We start from the raw sequence: 20,000 nt of genomic DNA on the forward strand, positions 1-20,000 counted from the left end.
TTAAGCAACTATATGTACTTACTGTAGGGTTAGGGTTTTGTTTTAGGGTTAGTTGCATATAATTACGCATAATTTACTGTTATTATTACTATGGTAAGTACAAGTAGAATCAGCTCAGGGTTTGTGTTGAGACAGTAATGATGGATTTTTGTGAGGTAAAATACAGACTCTCTGTGCAATAGTTTTTGTGCAGTCAGAATGAAAGCGTGATTTGTTCTTGAATGCTGTTTGTTTGCTGTGTTTTGTGGGATTGAGGAGGGAAAGGTTGCAGACTTTTTTAACATGTGTAACGTGTGTGAGTGGAACTGCGTATCGTGCGTCTGCTTATATCGATTTCTCATGGTTTCATGCCTTTTTATTTTACAAACAATGCAGCCGCTTTCCTGCAAGTGTGATCGAGACCAGAGATGGAGACTTGACCACTGTTAAGTGCACTTAACAAGGACCACATTCAGTTGGTGTGTGAGAGTGTGATTGTATGTGAGTGTATGAGAGAGTGTGAGAGAGAGTGCGTGAGAGTGTGTGCATGTGCGTGCATGTGTGTTAGAGAGAGAGAGTGTGTGAGAGTGTGTGCATGTGCGTGCGTGCATGTGTGTTTGAGAGAGAGTGTGTGTGTGAGTGAGTGAGTGTGTGTGTGTTGTGTTAGAGAGAGAGAGTGTGTGTGTGTGTGTGTGTGTGTGTGTGTGTGTGTGTGTGTGTGTGTGATTGAGAGTGTGAGAGAGTGAGTGAGTGACTGTGTGAGTGAGTGTGTGTGTGTGTGAGAGAGAGAGTGAGAGAGAGAGTGTGTGAGAGTGTGTGCATGTGCGTGTGTGCATGTGTGTTAGAGAGAGAGAGTGTGTGTGTGTGTGAGTGAGTGAGTGTGTGTTGTGTTAGAGAGAGAGAGAGAGTGTGTGTGTGTGTGAGTGAGAGAGAGAGAGTGAGAGAGACAGAGAGTGAGAGAGTGAGTGAGAGAGAGAGAGAGTGAGAGAGAGAGTTAGTGAGAGAGTGAGTGAGAGAGGGAGAGAGAGAGATAGAGAGTGAGAGAGAGTGAGTGAGAGAGAGAGTTAGTGAGAGAGTGAGAGAGAGAGGGAGAGAGAGAGATAGAGAGTGAGAGAGAGTGAGTGAGAGAGAGAGTTAGTGAGAGAGTGAGAGAGAATTAGTGAGAGAGAGAGTGAGTGTGTGTTGTGTTAGAGAGAGAGAGAGAGAGAGAGTGTGTGTGTGTGTGTGTGTGTGTGTGTGTGTGTGTGTGTGTGTGAGTGAGTGAGTGAGTGTGTGTGTGAGAGAGAGTGAGAGAGACAGAAAGTGAGAGAGTGAGTGAGAGAGAGAGTGAGAGAGAGAGAGTTAGTGAGAGAGAGAATTAGTGAAAGAGTGAGAGAGAGAGGGAGAGAGAGAGACAGAGAGTGAGAGAGAGAGTGAGTGAGAGAGAGTTAGTGAGAGAGTGAGAGAATTAGTGAGAGAGAGAGTGAGAGAGAGAGAGAGAGAGACAGAGAGTTTGAGAGAGTGAGTGAGACAGAGAGTTAGTGAGAGAGAGAGAATTAGTGAGAGACAGAGTGAGAGAGAGAGTGAGAGAGAGAATTAGTGAGAGAATTAGTGATAGAGAGAGTTAGTGAGAGAGAGAGTGAGTGAGAGAGAGAGTTAGTGAGAGATTGAGTGAGTGAGTGAGAGAGTGAGAGAGAGAGAGAGAGTTAGTGAGAGAGTGAGAGAGAGAGTGAGAGAGAGAGTGAGAGAGAGAGTGAGAGAGAGAGTGAGTGTGAGAGTGAGTGAGAGTGAGAGAGAGAGTGAGTGTGAGAGTGAGTGAGAGAGAGAGAGTGAGAGAGTGAGAGAGTGAGTGAGTGAGCGAGAGTGTGAGAGAGAGAGAGAGAGAGAGAGAGAGAGAATGAGTGAGTGAGTGTGTGTGTGTGTGTGTGTGTGTGTGTGTGTGTGTGTGTGTGTGTGTGTGTGTGTGTGATCGAGACCAGAGATTGAGACTTGACCACTGTTAAGTGCACTTAACAAGGACCACATTGAGTGTGTGTGTGTGTGTTGAGGGCAGATGCGTGATTAATGTTGCATACATGCAACGCTGCATTTTTGTGTCTTTATATTAAAACCAGATGCCTTTTTGCGCTTCCTGTGTGTTTGATTTACTGTGTTGTGCATGAAACCGAATTTAACCCTGTAAAGCTTGAAATGTGAAATAATATTCAGAATAATCTGGGATGGAGTTTTTGAACCCTTTTAGACAAAATATAATAGAAAAGTAAAAAAAAAAAAAAGTGTGCATATGTGATTTTTGTTGAGACATGATTATGGGCCATATAATAAGATATGGGGAAAAAACTCAATTTTATTCATAGATTTAAACTCTTAAAGAATAAATGTGCAATTTGATTTATGCAGATGCTGTTATTTATATGACATTCTAATGCTTGTAATGTAAATCAGTGAGATATTTAGATACTGACATAAAATGCATATAAATATCAATATCTGCCAATAAAATGTCTTCATAAGATGATTTTTAAATGCTCAGTTTTATGATCAAAGCTCTGTAGTTTTAAAACATATAATGCAATGCAATACAATGATGATTGAGAGATGAACAAATAAACGTTTCTCAAAAGCCTGATGATCATATTTGATGCAGTGATTTTTCTATAAAATGATGATGGATAATCAAGTAAAGCGAAGCTGCTTCAGTCCAGGTGAAATATTACTAACAATATCAAAGTTATCGTGACTTTACTTTATGTAAAGTCTTTACTTTACTTTACGTTAAAAGACTTTTACTTAATAAAAGAGTTTAACCTCAATCAGACGACAGAAGGTATGGAGGAGATTGTGTGCGATTCACGTTTTGATTATGTTGATCATTAATGGACCTGAGAAATTTGTGCATCAAATATGATATAGTGTTAAACCAGCTCTTTATATTTCTGTACAGTTTTTGAGTAAATGTGATGGATCATAACCTCTGAGTGTAATTTATGTGCAGTTATAAACACACTCTGTGACATTTTTCAAGCCATCACCTTTTGCGTTATTTTGTGCCTCCAATTCTCCCGCTAGTCTTTGGGTCAGGAGCGGAGCAGGGAATCATGGGTAATTCGCTGCAGGGAGTGTTTTGTTGAGCCGAACGAACACTTGTGCTTTCATTAAGGTCAAGAGCACAACATGCCGGCACTCGCTGTAGAGTCCCAATACAGGACATAATGTGTGTGTGTTTATCGCTTGAAATAAACGCTCTGCATCATCACTGTCTGTTTTTAAATCTAAGCTGAAAACTCATTTTTGTGAATTGGCATCAATGAGGAAGTTATATTGCATTTTTGTTTTTGTTTTTTTTGTTTTGTTTGTTATTAATTATATTGTATTGTCTTGTGTCTTCATTGTGCAGCACATTGGACAACCTATGTTGTGATTAATGGTGCTATAGAAATAAAATTGACATTGACATTGAAATTGTTTCCTGAATCAGCAAGCAAGAGTTTAATGTACTATTTAGTCTTAAAATTTGCTCTCAAGTCCAGGGCTGAGAGATTAATCGGATTTTAGTTTCAATGAAAACATGATGATGGAGATAAAACAATTTTATTACGTTTTACGTATTGAACGTAACGTCCAAATCTGTCAAATCATGTAACTTGATTCGAGAAATGCAGTCTCCGGCGGGAAGTGCTTGATTTTATTATTAAAAATTTATATTTATCAGTATGTTAGATGTGTATCAGTATATTGGATCCGTGCATTAGGTCTTAAAGTGACAACAGCCTAATATACATTTAATTATATTAATGTTAATCAACACTGCTCTAGACTCAATGACTTTTGGTTGCTTTAATAATAATCTTTAGGAATCTTTTTTTTTTATTGTTTTTGTCCTATTGTTTGTAATTTGGTTCTTTGATTTTATTGTTTTAGGCTTACTGATTGTTTACTTGTCTTCAGTTATTGTTTGAGAACTTTTACTATCTTCTTTTTTATTGTGGTATCAAAATTGCTATGAAATCTTATTTCCAATAAAATATACTTGATACGGTATATATTGAGGGGAAAAAACACTAATACGATTTTGGTTATATCATCCACTCCTAATTGTGTTAAATTACAATACTGATCAAAATAATTGTGATTATGATTATGAACATAATTAATCATTCCATAAAGAGCATGTCAGATGCTTCTGCTTCTGCAGAGGTCAAACACAGTCACACGGAGGATAATGGGGCGTTTATATTCCATTGAGGAGTATTCAAGAGTAATGTGCATCATTTACTGCACCTGCAGGGACGTGCTGACCGTGTGTGTGTGTGTCTGTGTGTGTGTGTGCCTGCAGCTTCAGTCCCTGAGCAGTCTGGATCTGCGGCACATCTCTGAGCTCAACAACGAGACCGTGATGGAGGTCGTGAGAAAGTGCCGGAACTTGACGTCCCTCAACCTCTGTCTCAACTGGACCATCAATGACAGGTGCAAATAACACACACACACACACACACACACACACACACACACACACACACACACACACACACACACACACACACACACACACACACACACACACACACACACACACACACACACACACACACACACACACACGGATGGATAAAAGGATGGAAGGATGTATAGGATGGATCGATGTATAGGATGGATGGCTGGATGGATGTATAGGATGAATGAATGGATGTATAGGATGAATGGATGTATTGTCAGTCAGGGCCAGAAAGACCGATAGGATTCAAGTGCAAAGAACAACTGTTTATTCACAAAAAAATAGAAGTAGTAGGTTCAGAAGGAAGTCTCAGTCTCTGGCAGGGCACTGGCAACGCAGGGACGCAGATGGGCAGACTCAGGCAATCCAGGCAAGAACAAAGGCGATCCGGGCAAACGATCAGGCAGGAGAACTGGATAGGAGACACAGGTAAATCCAGAGAGCCTCGACAACGATCTGAAAAAGACAGGACAAACTCACACACAATAAATAGGGTGCCGTGATGAGAAACAGCTGACGCTGATCCGCTCATCCGCTCTTCAGCCTCAATCACAAGCCATGCCTATCAATACACACACAACAATACTCACAGCGCGAGGGCGAGACAGTGAATGCATGAACCGTGACATGTATAGGATGTATGTATGGGTGTATAGGATGTATGGATGTATAGGGTGTATGGATGTATAGGATGTATGTATGGATGTATAGGATGTATGAATGTATAGGATGAATGAATGGATTTATAGGATGTATGGATGTATAGGATGTATGGATGTATGGATGGATGTGTGTATGGATGTATGGATGGATATATAGGATGTATGGATTGATGTATGGATGTATAGGATGTATGGATTGGATGTGTGTATGGATGGATGGATGTATAGGCTGTATGAATGGATGTATAGTATGTATGGATGTATAGGATGAATGATGGATGTATAGGATGTATAGGATGAATGAATGGATGTATAGGATGTATGGATGTATAGGATGTTTAGGATGAATGGGTGTATAGGATGTATGGATGTATAGGATGAATGGATGTAAAGGATGTATGGATGGATGTATAGGATGTATGTGTGGATGTATGGATGTATAGGATGAATGGATGTATAAGATGTATGTATGGATGTATAGGATGTATGGATGGATGTGTGTATGGATGTATGGATGGATATATAGGATGTATGGATGGATAGGATGTATAGGATGGATGTATGTATGGATGTATAGGATGTATGGATGGATGTATAGGATGTATGGATGTGTGTATGGATGTATAGGATGTATGGATGGATGTATGGATGTATAGGATGTATGGATGTGTGTATGGATGTATAGGATGTATGGATGTATTTATGTATGGATGGATAGGATGTATGGATGGATGTATAGGATGGATGGATGGATGAATTTATAGGATGTATGGATGTATGTATGGATGGATAGGGTGTATGGATGGATGTAAAGGATGTATGGATGTATAGGATGGATGGATGGATGAATGTATAGGATGGATGGATGTATATGATGTATAGGATGCATGGATGTATAGGATGGATGGATGTTTAGGATGGATGATGGATGAATTTATAGGATGTATGGATGTATGTATGGATGGATAGGATGTATGGATGGATGTAAAGGATGTATGGATGTATAGGATGGATGGATGTATAGGATGGATGGATGGATGGATGGATGGATGGATGGATATGATGTATAGGATGGATGGATGTATATGATGTATAGGATGGATGGATGGATGAATGTATAGGATGGATGGATGTATATGATGTATAGGATGGATTGATGTATAGGATGGAGGGATGGATGGATTGTTGGTCACAATTGCTTCAGTCGTCCCTCATCGTTCTGCTGTTCTGGATAATGAGTGTTTTTCTCCTCAGTCTATGAATGATTGATGTGAAACTGGTTGTTTTGGTTTCTCTCTGTTCTTCAGTCTCACTGTAAGGCACTGAACAATCGATTCACACAGTTTCTCAACATCTTGCTCTTTCGCCTAAAGGAAATGAACACAGAGGCGTTGAACACACACTCCGCTAGAGCGACACACAGTGACCCGTGATTAAACGTGTCCATTAGCCTCGCTGGACTCGAACATCTCAAGGAAAAGAGCAATTTAGCTCATTTCACTAATAGACGAGTCAGAGGGAAACACACAGATGTTCCTGAAACCCATTTGGCCACAACATCACAGGATGCCATTTTTAAAATCTGTTCTCCATATGCGTGAAGCGTTTGATCCTGTGCTGCATGTTTCTCCTTGTTTTTGATTATTCAGTCATATTTCTGTGTGTCGTTTGAGACCTGAGTGAATGAGATACAGTAGAAGAGCGCAGATGCGAGCGGCTGTAAGTCAGAGATTTCATGCTTAAACACAAACGGCTTTTTCTGCGCTTTACAGACGCGTTTAATCGTCTCTGAATCCTGACGGAGCGTTTACACATGCGGAGATCTTTACATGTGAAGTTCATCTGGATATGAAGCATTATTGGACCAGAGCTTGTGTTGAATACTGAATACAGTACAACTCTATATTCATTAACTTCACTGATACAAATAATTCTGTGGTGAAGTAAATGCTACAGAAAAAAACAATGTAATTTACATGGAAAAATTAGTTCAGGCAAGAATTAAAAATAATAAGTAAATTCTATATTAGTACTCAATTCTATCGTGTAGAAATGAAAGTGTAAATATCAACGTTATATAATTAAGTAAAATAACTACATTTTTCTGATACTGTTGTTCCCATCATGCACTGGGCCTTGGAATAATTAATATGTTTTCCAGCTGTATTTACACTGTTTTATCATTGCGTTTGTTGTTAGGATTAGTAACTTGTCATTTTGTGACATTTGGAGTTCATTTTCTACTCAAAATGACACATTCATACACAAAAACGATCCATCAATCATTAGTGTGTGTTATCTAAGTATTGAGGTATCTACGCTCACATGCACATGATTTCTGAAATGTAGAAATGCTGTCTCTCACAATATCTATTGCATTAATTACTTAGTTGTTTCTATGTAAAGCATATACATTAAAAGAGTGGTTTAATTCAATGTTATATTGTTAGAGTGAAATGTATTGCAAAGGAAACTTCAACTAAATAGATATTACTCAACCTTTTACTAGCTAATTTAAAATTACTTATTTTCTGTTACTGTCACTTAACTTAGTTAAGTAGAGTTTACTTAATTCCATATGTGAAATTTACTCATGCAAAAAGTTGCCAAAGAAAATTTAAGTAAATGTACTTATTGTTTTTTTCAGTGTATTACTATTCTAACATTCTATTCAACACTTTTGTTGAATGGTGAATTCAGTCACAGCTAATTATGTTTACTCTATTCATTATGTAATCATATTCATTGGTTATATAATCTAGTGGTTCTCAAGATCACTTAACATAAGCGCTAAAACGTGTAAAAGTCCAGATATTTCTTATTTTTATTCACCCCCTCAATAACGAATGAGGATTTTCATGGTATTGAAAAACATGGATATATAAGGATTTTAATTTAAAATCTAGACCTTGAAGAATCATGGAAATTAATAAAATCTTAAAACACCAAGGGGATTTTTATAATGAATATACCTTTTTCTAGTTATGCAAATAATCTATAGTTTTTTGTTATGTTTGTAAATAAAACATATTATTTAAAAATCTTTCTCATTAATCCATATGCAGCCGTTCACAAATTACTGCAAATTCAAGTAAATTTATTTGTTAAAAAGAACATTTCAAAAACTTCTGAAATTGTATTTAAATTATTTATAATTATTAAGTTTAGTTGTTCTTATGTTTTCCATATTTTTATTTTTTATTAGTTTGAGTAATTTTGTTAAAATTAAGTTAAATTAGAAATGTTTTTTGTCATTTTTATTGGTTATTTTTAATATGTAAATATAGTTTTTATTCATTTTTATTTCAGTTAGTTTATTTTAGTGCATCAAGTTAAGCTAAATGAAGATGTTGACTATTTTTTAATATTTCATTTCAGTTAACGTAACAAAAAAAATATTTTCATGGTGTTATTTAACTTTAATAACCTTTAAAAAGGAGAACAAAGTTTGAATATTTGTGTGGATGATGTGAGGCTTGGAGTTCAGAAGGGTTGAGAACCGCTGGAATAATCCATATTCATCATGTTCTGGCAGGACGGTGGTTATGAGAGAGTCTGGGCATATTTTCCTCATGTCAGGAGTAAATCATGTGACCTAGACGACTGTAGATGAGCCTCCTGCACATAAATCACACGTGTGATGATGAAGAACCTGGACAAATGTTATTTCATGGGCTTTTGTTCTTGTTTAATAAGCATGTGTGACTGGAGAATGTGAGGAAATTCCTTCTTCTGTTTATATTCCTGATCTAGCGTATGGATTTACAGGCTCCTTAGGCTCGTTCTGAGCGTTAACACAATATTGAATTTACAATCGGCCCCAGATACAATCGGCTGAACGCTGCTGTTCCTCTTCTTTTATGATTTCTGGATTTATTGGGGATGTGTTTGGCCAATATCACTTTATGATTCTTCCAGAAGAGATTTGACCCTTTATGAAACACTGATGGATTTCTTTGCAGTGTTTCCCGTTGGGTTTGCGGGACGGTTTGGGTCGCTGATGTTCTGGAGGTCGGAGTTCGAGCTGGAAGAAAACGTGCTGTAATTTACACATTTTACGGCCTCATAACTAGATTCTGACGCTCGACGAGTCCTGGATCAAACATGCGCTTCAGGAACGACACTTTATGACGTGATTGGAAAAGTCAGAAATGCTTGTGTGTTTTTGTTGATATCTAAAGTCAACATGAACTCAAAATTACCATATTTATTTAACTCATGATCCTGTTAGCTGAAGGTAATCATTTCTGGGGTGGATTGAGTGGGAAAAAAATCATTGTATGCACATATATATAATAATTGTAAATATTTTATTAAATCATATGTCATCAGGATTTACTATAATACAACATACTATAATATACTATTTATATACATACTATATTATATACTATAATTACTATAATACAACATATATACAATAGATGGAACATCACAGTTCCAATTTTACAATTGCAAAATTCTATTTTTTATTTCCACAATATCTTAAAACTTTTAAGAGGATAAAATATTACATCAATTGGTAAAAATTACATTACAAAAACAATTTTATTTAAAAGTATATAGACAGAATATAGAATAATATAGAAAACATTCAGAATAGTTTTATTTTAAAAGTGTGTATATATCTATATATACAGTGGGTATAGAAAAGAATCAGCTCCCTTTAAAATAATCACATTTTGTTGCTTTGCAGCCTGAAATGAAAACGGACAAAAACATTTTTTTGTTTTATTCAGCTGTATTTACAACTTATAACATCGAAGTGAAAGATATAATACCAACTTGTCAGATTTTTTTTTTTTTACAAATTAAAAAACAGAATCCCTGAGTTGGAAAAAGAATCACGCCCCTCCTAAAAATGACTTGTAAACCCAACCATGTGTAGTTAATCACCTTCTCAATAGCACACAAAGCCAATTGACTTTCAACTGTGATCAGCTGTGGTCATTTTGATTAGCTCAGCATGAAACAAGCTTTTCCTGAAGCTTTACAGTCCTTGGTAGTGCAACTGAAGAAAACAATCAACTATGGGTGGCAAGGCATTGTCAAAAGATCTCCGGGATAAAGTTGTGGACAGGCACAAGTCAGGAGATGGATACAAAAAGGCTTTATCAGTGCCTAGAAGCACAGTGAAGTCTATTATTAAAGGGACTATGTGTAGTTTTTTAGGTATTTTATTATCTAAAATCAATGTTTTTATTCATAAATATGTCCTCAATGGGTGTACAAATACCTCTGCCAATTATCTGACTTATCCTCGTAAATGAATAATGTATTATCTTTATATACATGTGACGGGTAGGTCCACGGAGGCTTCCATGTTGTTCCGCCATCTTGAAAAACTATAATAGCAGAGAGGGTAAAAAAGTACTAAGCCACAACGCGTTTTCGTTCAGAGCCAGCGTCACGTGACTGAAAGCAGGAGAAACGGAGGAGCAGAGCAAGTTTAAAAGCTGCATTGCACTGTTATTATTCATACTGTAACATTCGTTTGTTCGTTGTGTCAAGTTGCAGTTTGTTTGAAATAACAAACCTGTTCACCCAAAGGAAAACTCGACGAAGTGCTGTTAGCAGACATCCTGTCATAACTTTTTGGCACATAACGGCTACCGTAGATGCAACACGCATTTGAAAAAGCGAGGCGCTGGAGAGCACAATTCGTTTGAATGCAAAATACAATTTCTCCGCTAGATGGGAGACATTCCTACACAATGTCCCTTTAGGTGGAAGTTATTTGGTACAAACACAGGCCCTCCCTGGGTCAGGACGTCGCTCCAGACTGGATGAAAGAGCCAGGAGGAAACTGGTCAGAAAGGCTACCAACAGCAACTCTGAAGCAGTTGAAGGAATTCATGACAAAGAGTCATTTCTCCACAAATGTGGCTTGCTTGGGAGGGTTGCAAGAAAAAAGCCAGTCTTCCAGAAAGGCCACATGCAGTCACGACTGAGCTTGACCAAAACGCACCTTGAAGATTCTAAGGCCACGTGGAAAAAGGTGTTATTGTTATGCATTCTGTCTGTGTTTCCCCGTTCTTTGTGTTTTTGGTTTAGTCCTGTTTTCTGTTTCCCGCTCCTCGTTTCTTGTTTAGTAGTTCCCCATTATCACTATTAGGGCCCTTTCAAACCTACCTTGTTTGGTCCGGACTTTTGGACTTTTCAGTTTGGTCCGAATCAAAATTACAGGTGTGAAACCTACGCCGGACCACGGTCCGGACCAAACAGATGAAATTTGGTTTGACGAAAAGAGGTAGTCTCGGTCCGGATCAAACTGAACAAAGGTTTGGTTCGTTTCTAGTGTGAAAGCATTTCTGTATGGTTCGGACTTTCAGACCTTTTACAGGAAGTTCCGGTGGTTCCCGCATAGCCGAAAAACAGGAGGTGACAGGAAAAATGAGCCGTGGTAGCACATGGGCAGAGGAGGAGACGAGCTTTTTAATTGAAGTATGGTCTGATGACATAATAAGAAGTCAACTGGAAAAAACGCAGACACTTTCCAAATATAGTTGCAACGATATGCGTCTGTTCATTCATGTTGTCAAAGTTACCCGCCGAATTGACAACACGCTGACGTCAGACGCACGCCCATTTACAAACCAATCAATGTCGAGATGCAGTCCACATAGATGATATCTTTCTTTGGTGCGCTCGCATAATTGCAGTGTGAAACCAAACCAAAACTTTCTGAAAGTATAAAATGTATCAAAACGTGAACTTTGGTTCGGACCTTGGTGCGTACTTTCAGGTGTGAAAACGCTCTTAGTCTTCCCAGGTGTCCCCGATTAACCACGCCCCCTTGTTATCTTGTTCAGCTCGTTTGCCCTTGTATTTAAGACCCTGTGTTTCTATTCAGTCTTTGTGAGTTCTTGAATGTGTGTAGTTGTTACTGTTGGTTGTGCTTTCCCGGAGTCCTGTTCCTAGCCTGAGTCTTAGTCAAGTTTGGAGTTTGTTTAACTAATAAAGTGTGTGCTGCAAGTGGATCCTGCTTCCTTGCTTCAACCACCATCGTTACAGTTATGGTCTGACTAAAATTTAATTGTTTGGTGAAAATCCAATACAGCAAATAACACCATTCCTACAGTAATATCATGTTTCGGGGGTGTTTCTCTGCAGCAGGGACTGGAGACTTTGTCAGGATGGAAGGAAAAATGGATGGGGCAAAAGACTGTCAAATTCTTGAGGAAAATCTGCTGCTCTCTGCCAGAAAGTTGTCAATGGGAAGAAGATTTACCTTCCAACATGACGATGACCCAAAGCACACAGCAAAACTGACCACACAGTGGTTGAAGGAGAAAAAGGTGAATGTCCTTGCATGGCCTAGTCAGAGCCCAGACTTAAACCCCATTGAAAATCTGTGGAATGACTTGAAGACACCAGTCCACAAACGGTCACCATCAAATTTAACTGAACTTGTGCAGTTCTGCAAAGAAGAGTGGTCGAAAATTGCAACGTCTAGATGTGCAAAGTTAAGAGACATATCCCAACACACTAAAGGCTGTAATTAAAGCAAAAGGTGGTTCAACAAAATACTGAAACAAGGGGGTGATCCTTTTTCCAACTCAGTGATTACGTTTTTAAAATTTTTTATGACATGTTGGTGTTATATCTTTCACTTGGATGTTATAAGTTGCACTGAGTAAATACATCTGAATGAATCAAAAACTGTGACTACGTTTACATGCAGCCAATATTCGGGTTATGGTCGGGTTAAGGTCACTATTCAGGTTTCTGAAACATTAGGAATAACCCGTTTACATGCGTGAGCAGAGAGAGTTTCTCCTGTATACATGGAATTGCAATATCCCGATGTAAATGGCGACGCACGTTAGCGTCTGTACGTACGGACAACCTTGAGACGCAATATACGTCATTTCCGATTCTTCTTCCTGTATCCGAAGACAACAACAGCAGCAGCACGCGCATAATGAATAGTTCGGGGCAGATAGCGATCGCCTTTGTTTGCGATGTGGTGCTGGTACTGACCTCGCTCCAAAAGTACGCTGTGCTGCGTCTCGCCATGTTTACTTCCGGTATACTGCACGCGGGTTTCTGTATGCGCCGAGAAGTTCCTCTACTCAACAGACCAAGATTCCTTACGAATAGTACATGCGCAGAACACCAATCATTATGGGGATATGCCGATACGCGTTTACATGACCAAAAATTCGGGTTAGAAAAGGGGTACCCCAGGGATCATATCCGGGTTTTTAAAATCCGGGATATGAGCATATTCGGGGTTTTGCCGGTGTTTACATGGCCGTGCGCGACCGGGTTATTGCTAATATCCCGGTTTTGAACGGGTTATTGGCTGCATTGGTCTGTCTTCATTTCAGGCTGCGAAGCAACAAAATGTGATTATTTTAAAGGGGGGTGATTATTTCTATACCCACTAAATTACATACATATTCATGTTCATATTCTATATATTATATTATATACAGGTACTCACACTGATTGTGTCTGTTTCTCTGTTATTGGTGTCTTCAGCTCCAGCTTTGGTCTCTTGTTTGGTCAGCTTGTTTGGCATTATGGTTGTGAAACAGAAGAGAGTCTGTGAGACTCTTCCTCTCTGTATTTCTCACTCTTTCTCCGTGTAAAACCAGTGGTTCATATTTAAACTGAGATGATATTGGCGTCCAGATTATGAACAGCAGAATATTGAGATTGATAAAACTCAGCCTCCAGAACTTCAGGTCCATCATGGAGAGTCTTGTGACTTTACACTGAGTAAGTCTAGAGACTTTACACTGAGTAAGTCTAGAGACTTTACACTGAGTAAATTCTGCATGTGTCGTATGGAGGTTCTGGGCTGAAACAAAAACTAGATTGAGATTGAATCATATATGCATCTGCACAGAACATAGTTTATATTATGTATGTTCATAATATTACAAAAAAAAATATTCAGTTTCTAAAGAATGATTTCTTTTGCAATATTTTATACTTGATATACAATATTTTAGTTTTATAGATTAGTTTTTTGCATTATAACTAACAGTGAAAATAATAACTATTTAATAATCTTACTAATGCTATTGTCAACATTTACTAATACATTGTTAAAATCAAAAGTAGCATCTGTTAATATTAATTAATGGACCTGAGCTGACATGGACTAACAATGAACAGTTGTTTTTATTAACAAACATTTACAAAGAGTAATAAATACTGTAGCTCATGTAATGTTCATTATTAATATATAGTTAATGCCTAATGGGACTTTATTATAGATTTGAACCGAAATTCATTCTCAATTTTGCACTCTTTGTTTCTATAGGCACATAATTGTTGATCATCTGTTTTGTTTCTCCACTAAATTAAAAACACCAAGTTTTTTAAGGGATGGTAATTTGAAGATATTGTCTTTATCTGCAACAGTTTTCTTAAATTCACACAGAACTCTTTCAGATCAGGAGGAGATCCTGATGTCTTCCAGCATTACGCTTCACTTTATTCTCCCTGTACGAGCCGTTTGAGTGAAACGTGTGTGTGTGTGTGTGTGTGTGTGTGTGTGTGTGTGTGTGTGAGTGTGAGTGATTGCTGAGTACTGCAGTGAACCAAAAACACGCTTTGAAATCGCTGGTGTTTCTGACGTCACAAACTACCTTGTAACCAATCAGATCAACGTGTGATCGTCAACGAGTGGATCTCTGAGTGAGTGAGTGAGTGGAGGCGGGGCTCATTTGCATATTCATAGAACCACGCATACTAAATGAGGCAAGGGTGTCGAGTTACATTCAAGATATATTAAGGCATTACGATTTGTTTTCAATGAAAATATTTAAATATATAATTTTGGATGATATTTAAGGGATAAAATGATTGACTACAGGGAGACTTTAAAATTATGTCTTATGAAATCAAACCAAGTAAAAAAGAAACTGCAACATTGTAACATTTTAAGTTTCAGATCGAAGCGATAATTCCTGATTCATCCCATCTCCAGTGTTCTCAATAACTGTGAGTAATGGCGTGTAACATGTTGTCTTGAGCTCCCGATCTTCTCCAGCTGTTTCACAGTGTTCAGTGTGTGTTGTTTTGCAGGAAAGCCGAGTGTGTGTGGAAGTGATGTATGTCTGAATGACCTCTCTCTGCAGGATTAGCCATATCATTCCTCTCGCTGATATTTTCATTTGCACCACAACTAAATTAATTACGCCGGTTTGCTTTCGGAAAGTGAGTTTTTCGGGACTCGCTTCAGGTTTACTTGATCCATCCGATGATTCCCAGTGGAGGAAAGCCCTGGAGATCGGCACTTATCCGGTTCTCACTCCAGCTGTATAAACGGGTCGTGCGTAAAAGCCATTCGAGTCGCTCTGAAAGAGAGGCTCTGCTGAGCAAATATCTAATGCAATATCGTAAAGCAGTTCTTAAGCGTTGCTCCCGCTGGCCCGATACTAGAAGACTTATTACATTCAAAGTCCTTGACCGTAATGTTGTGTTTGTCCTTCATTACTTCAGCTCTTTCTTCCTCTTATAGGATCCAGTGCACGGTTGCATCAAGCACCTTCAGTGTTATTTTCCCTTAAAGGGGTGGTTGATTATGATTTCACTTTTTTAACTTTAGTTAGTGTGTAATGTTGCTGTTTGAGTATAATCAACATCTGCAAATACTAGGGATGCACCGAAATGAAAATTCTTGGCCGAAGCCGAATAATAATGAAACGCTTGGCCAAAGGCCGAATACCGAACGCGGTGTTACACATTTTTGCCAATTTTTTCACCATTGCATTTAATTAAAAAGTAAAAATATGCTTTTTTACTATTTTGTCTTGCTTTTCAGAGAAATGCAAAAAATACAATTTATTTAACACTGATTTTTTTTAACATTCCAGCAGATACTATTTAAACAAAGCACAATATAACTTAAAATAAATAAATTAGTAAAATAAAAAACATATTTTTATTTGGCCATCTTTGAAGCCCCCCTCCTTGAATAGCCTATGTTAGGCCTATAACTGACCGCTGAAAGAATGTAACTAAAAAAGTGTATTGAAAAGTGCAAAAAAACGTGGATGAACCCACAACAAATGAATAACTGTCCTAGACATAAGCCTGCTTTTGCGGTTTACATACACTTTATGGTGGGTGTTGACAGGTTTGCATGGATTGCCTCAGATAATTTGGGTTTCAATATAGCGCGCGCTCTCCGTGGCGATTAGCAGATAAGGAGTTGCCATGAGTACGACTGACATTTCTCTCTCTTTTCATACAGATTACATAAACAGATAATATTTGTTTTTGTTTTGAATTAGATCATTTAAAAGTAGACAAATGATTATAAAGATATATTGCCTTTGCCTTTGTGACTAGTATTCACTTAGTTTTGTTTAAGTTTAGCGACGTGCTCCAGAAATAAAGTTAACGCACACCCTGTTTATTTTCTTTATTTTACAAAAGCACAGTTTTGTTTCGATTGTAAGTGGACACAAGTAGACATTTAACAGGTTTATTTTTTCATATTTCTTAAGTCTGCATTTAAGTGGCCATAAATGACGGAGTATTTAAGTCTATTTTGCGGCTATGTGAAAATCCAGCAAAACGCGGCAGGTCGTTTGTCAACTACAGAGGGTTAAAAGATGCTTTAGTGCTGCACGTAAGGGTACAACGTCTGCCACAGATGATCAGATGAGCTTCTCTTTGGTTATCTGCTCAAAGGGGGCATGTTTGCTGCATTTATAAAGCACGCGCCTCTCACTCTACGCTGGTTACTATTCGATCGCGTAATCAAAAACGTCATTGTTTGGTCAAATTTATTCTGTGTTTTTACTTATTCGGTTGCCGAACATTCGGTGGATCCCTAGCAAATACACGACGCTTAAAGCTCAAACCAAAGGGAGATATTTTCTTTTAAAGAAATAGATTAAGGACTACAACAAATGGTTGGTTGGAACTACAATGAGCGTCTTCATGGGTTAGTGACATCACAAACCCTAAAATTTACATAAACTCCGCCCCCTGGAACGCGATTTATAGATTATCATGACAGAATATGCTAATCAATGACTAGAAGATAACTCCACATCAGCTGCATAAATTCATCAACTAACATTCAGAAATGTCCTGTTGTCACTTCTTGAGTCTCTACATCTTTATCCGACTCCAGTTTAAACATAAAAGGCTAAAGGTTTTTTAAATTTTCAGGACACAAGCTCTTGAAGCTCCGCCCCTCTGTGCTGAAAGCAGCAGCTCATTTGCATTTAAAGGGACACACAAAAACGGTGTGTTTTGCAAAAAATTTTGCTCAAAGTGACAAATTTTTACATGCTATATAAAAAATATCTGTGGAGTATTTTGAGCTGAAACGACACACACACACACACACACACACACACACACACACACACACACACACACACACACACACACACACACACACACACACACACACACACACACACACACACACACACACACACACTCTGGGGAAATCAGAGACTTATTTTACATCTTGTGAAAAGGGTATTTTACTACCCTTTAAGTTTCCCTTAAAATTAAGGGTGTTCCAAAAAACGTTTTCTTTAGGTAAAACGTCATACACCCTAAGAAGTTTCTATTTTTCTTTAAGTAATCCCTTAAAATCGATTAAAAGTGTTGCATACAAGAGTGATTTTCCTAAACTTTACCTTAAATGACTTTTGCAAACACAAATGAGAAAACATGGCTGAGTTTATCGATCCTGTTCAAGATGTTGATGTGCCAAGGCGAATTTTTTGCGATAGGACCATTTTAGCGACGAAAAACTGTCGTGAGAATATCGATTTGGTCTGTCCCTCAGAAGTTTAACAGATGAAATATCGAGCCCAGATAACAACAGACCCGCGGATCCTTAAAAAGTCTTATTTAAGACCATAAAAACTCTTATTCTTACTTATGAGAGGTCTTAAATTTTGGTCGACACTTAAACTTAGACCTCTAAATGCTGTATCTTTGTGCATTTGCTTTATCACGTGACAATTCGTGTCATTTACGACAGTATATTACGTCTGTCGGTTAATGCCAGTTCAATTGTAAGTTAATGCATTATATTTCATCATATTTAAATATTGAGTTAAAAAAAATTGCATAGCATTATTTATGCAATTGTAAATGCTGTGTAAATATATTAATGCCTCTTCTGTGTCACTGCAAAGATGGATTTGTTGATTTCCTTTGAATAGTAACAGCCTTATGCTGTTATTGTTCTAATAGAATTTAATTTGAATGTTAGAATTTGACATAAAAAGTGATGCATACATCTAATAAGCTTAGAAAAAATTTGCTTACATAGTTAAAAATGCCCCTGGAAATAACTTATAATAAAGATGGCAAATATTGTCCCTTAATAAAAAGGTTAATTTCTGTCAATGCTGTGTACTGTATTTTATTTTCTTATTCTAAACTGTTTAAATGATTCTGATTTCTTTTGATTATTTTAATTTCTTCAATGTAAAGCACTTTGAATTACCATTGTGTATGAAATGTGCTATATAAATAAACATGCCTTGCTTTGAACTGACCATCGCATAGAATATGAATAATATGAATATCTTCATGAGTCAGCTGTCCACAACAGGCCTAAACCAGCACAAAAACACATTATTATCAACAAAACTTAGAAAATATCGAGATATCATTTTTTTTTTTGTCAATATATTGCACTCCCCTAAATGTACAGTATTCATTTTTATTTCTTCAGGTCTCAAAAAAGCCTTAAATTTGATTTTAAAAAGTGTGCAGCAACCCTGACCAGTAAATATGCGCTCCTGAAATATGGATTGTGATTAATTTCCCGGGAATGTGAGCCAAGAACACCAGCACATCGATGGCTCAGTGAAAAATCATCCGCAGATTCTCGATAAGAAAGAAACATATTCTGGGAGGTTTCATATGCATGTTTTGGTATTTATCACAACACATGGATCTGGTTATGATACACAGCCACACATTAATCAAACACGCCCGGGTGTCGTTATAATGTCAAACGCTTGTGTAATTTGGCAGCGCCTCGTGCATATTTCATTTCTTCGTTAGGACACTTTCTGAAATGCGTCTGCATTCAATATCAGCAATGATTCACGATATCAAAAAAACTTTTTACCCCGAGCATGAGACCCGTTATATCTAATATAACAGCCTCCTGTCTGATATAAATCTGTGTGTGTGTGTGTGTGTGTGTGTGTGTGTGTTCAGTGAACGTTTGAAGAAGGCCTGTATTCAAACGTATTCCACAACGAAACATCTTCAGCAGGATTTAGCTCACAGGAGCACTTAACTTTAATTATTACACGGCTCTGTGGAATACTCGATTCTGATTGGTCAATTGTAAGTTATTCCCAGATAACATCCGCTGATACACTATACACTCGCTAGCAACGGGTTTCGCTTTTGGTGAGCTAATATTAAAACTCAGTCGAATCAATGTTTTGTGTAGAGTTATGTAATTATGCCATCCAGCATCGTGGACTCGCTCTCTCTCGTTTCACACAAACGCAGTGGCGGCCATTTTGTCACTGTTGGGTTATAAGATACAAACGATTTTAAAACCGTTTAATCTGAAATCAATATCTCTCTTCTCCATAATTATTTATGTGGTGAAATAGTGTTATGACCGTATCTCTTAAATGTCTGTTTAGTTTGAACTCGCCGTTGAAACTGCTCTCTCTCCACGCAGCTTTGCGTTTAAAGAGCTGATAAAATATTTCAACTCAGATCGATGATTCGTGTCTAATAATTTACTGATGTGGCAAGTATCTGTGTAATAATCTGGATAATGTACATCAGCCGGTTGTTATCTCAGAATAAACCCCTTTTGGTGTGTGTTTGTGTGTGTGTGTTTGATATCAGAATAAACCCACTCAGGTGTGTGTGTGTGTTTATATGTGTGTGTGTGTGTGTGTGTGTGT

General features: G+C 37.7%; 1 protein-coding gene across 1 annotated transcript in view; it reads left to right on the forward strand.

Moving 5' to 3' along the window:
* The window catches only part of fbxl17 (F-box and leucine-rich repeat protein 17), a 277,816-nt gene that overhangs the window by 108,962 nt on the left and 148,854 nt on the right, over positions 1 to 20,000 (forward strand). The window contains exon 7 of the mRNA XM_077217569.1: positions 4,295 to 4,425. Within this exon, the coding sequence (XP_077073684.1) occupies positions 4,295 to 4,425 (131 nt within the window). The remainder of the gene's footprint in view (positions 1 to 4,294; positions 4,426 to 20,000) is intronic.

The sequence above is a fragment of the Siphateles boraxobius genome, unplaced genomic scaffold (genome assembly GCF_051911475.1).
Source record: "Siphateles boraxobius isolate OS27281-9 unplaced genomic scaffold, OSU_SipBor_1 74, whole genome shotgun sequence".
NCBI classification, from domain to species: Eukaryota; Metazoa; Chordata; class Actinopteri; order Cypriniformes; family Leuciscidae; genus Siphateles; species Siphateles boraxobius.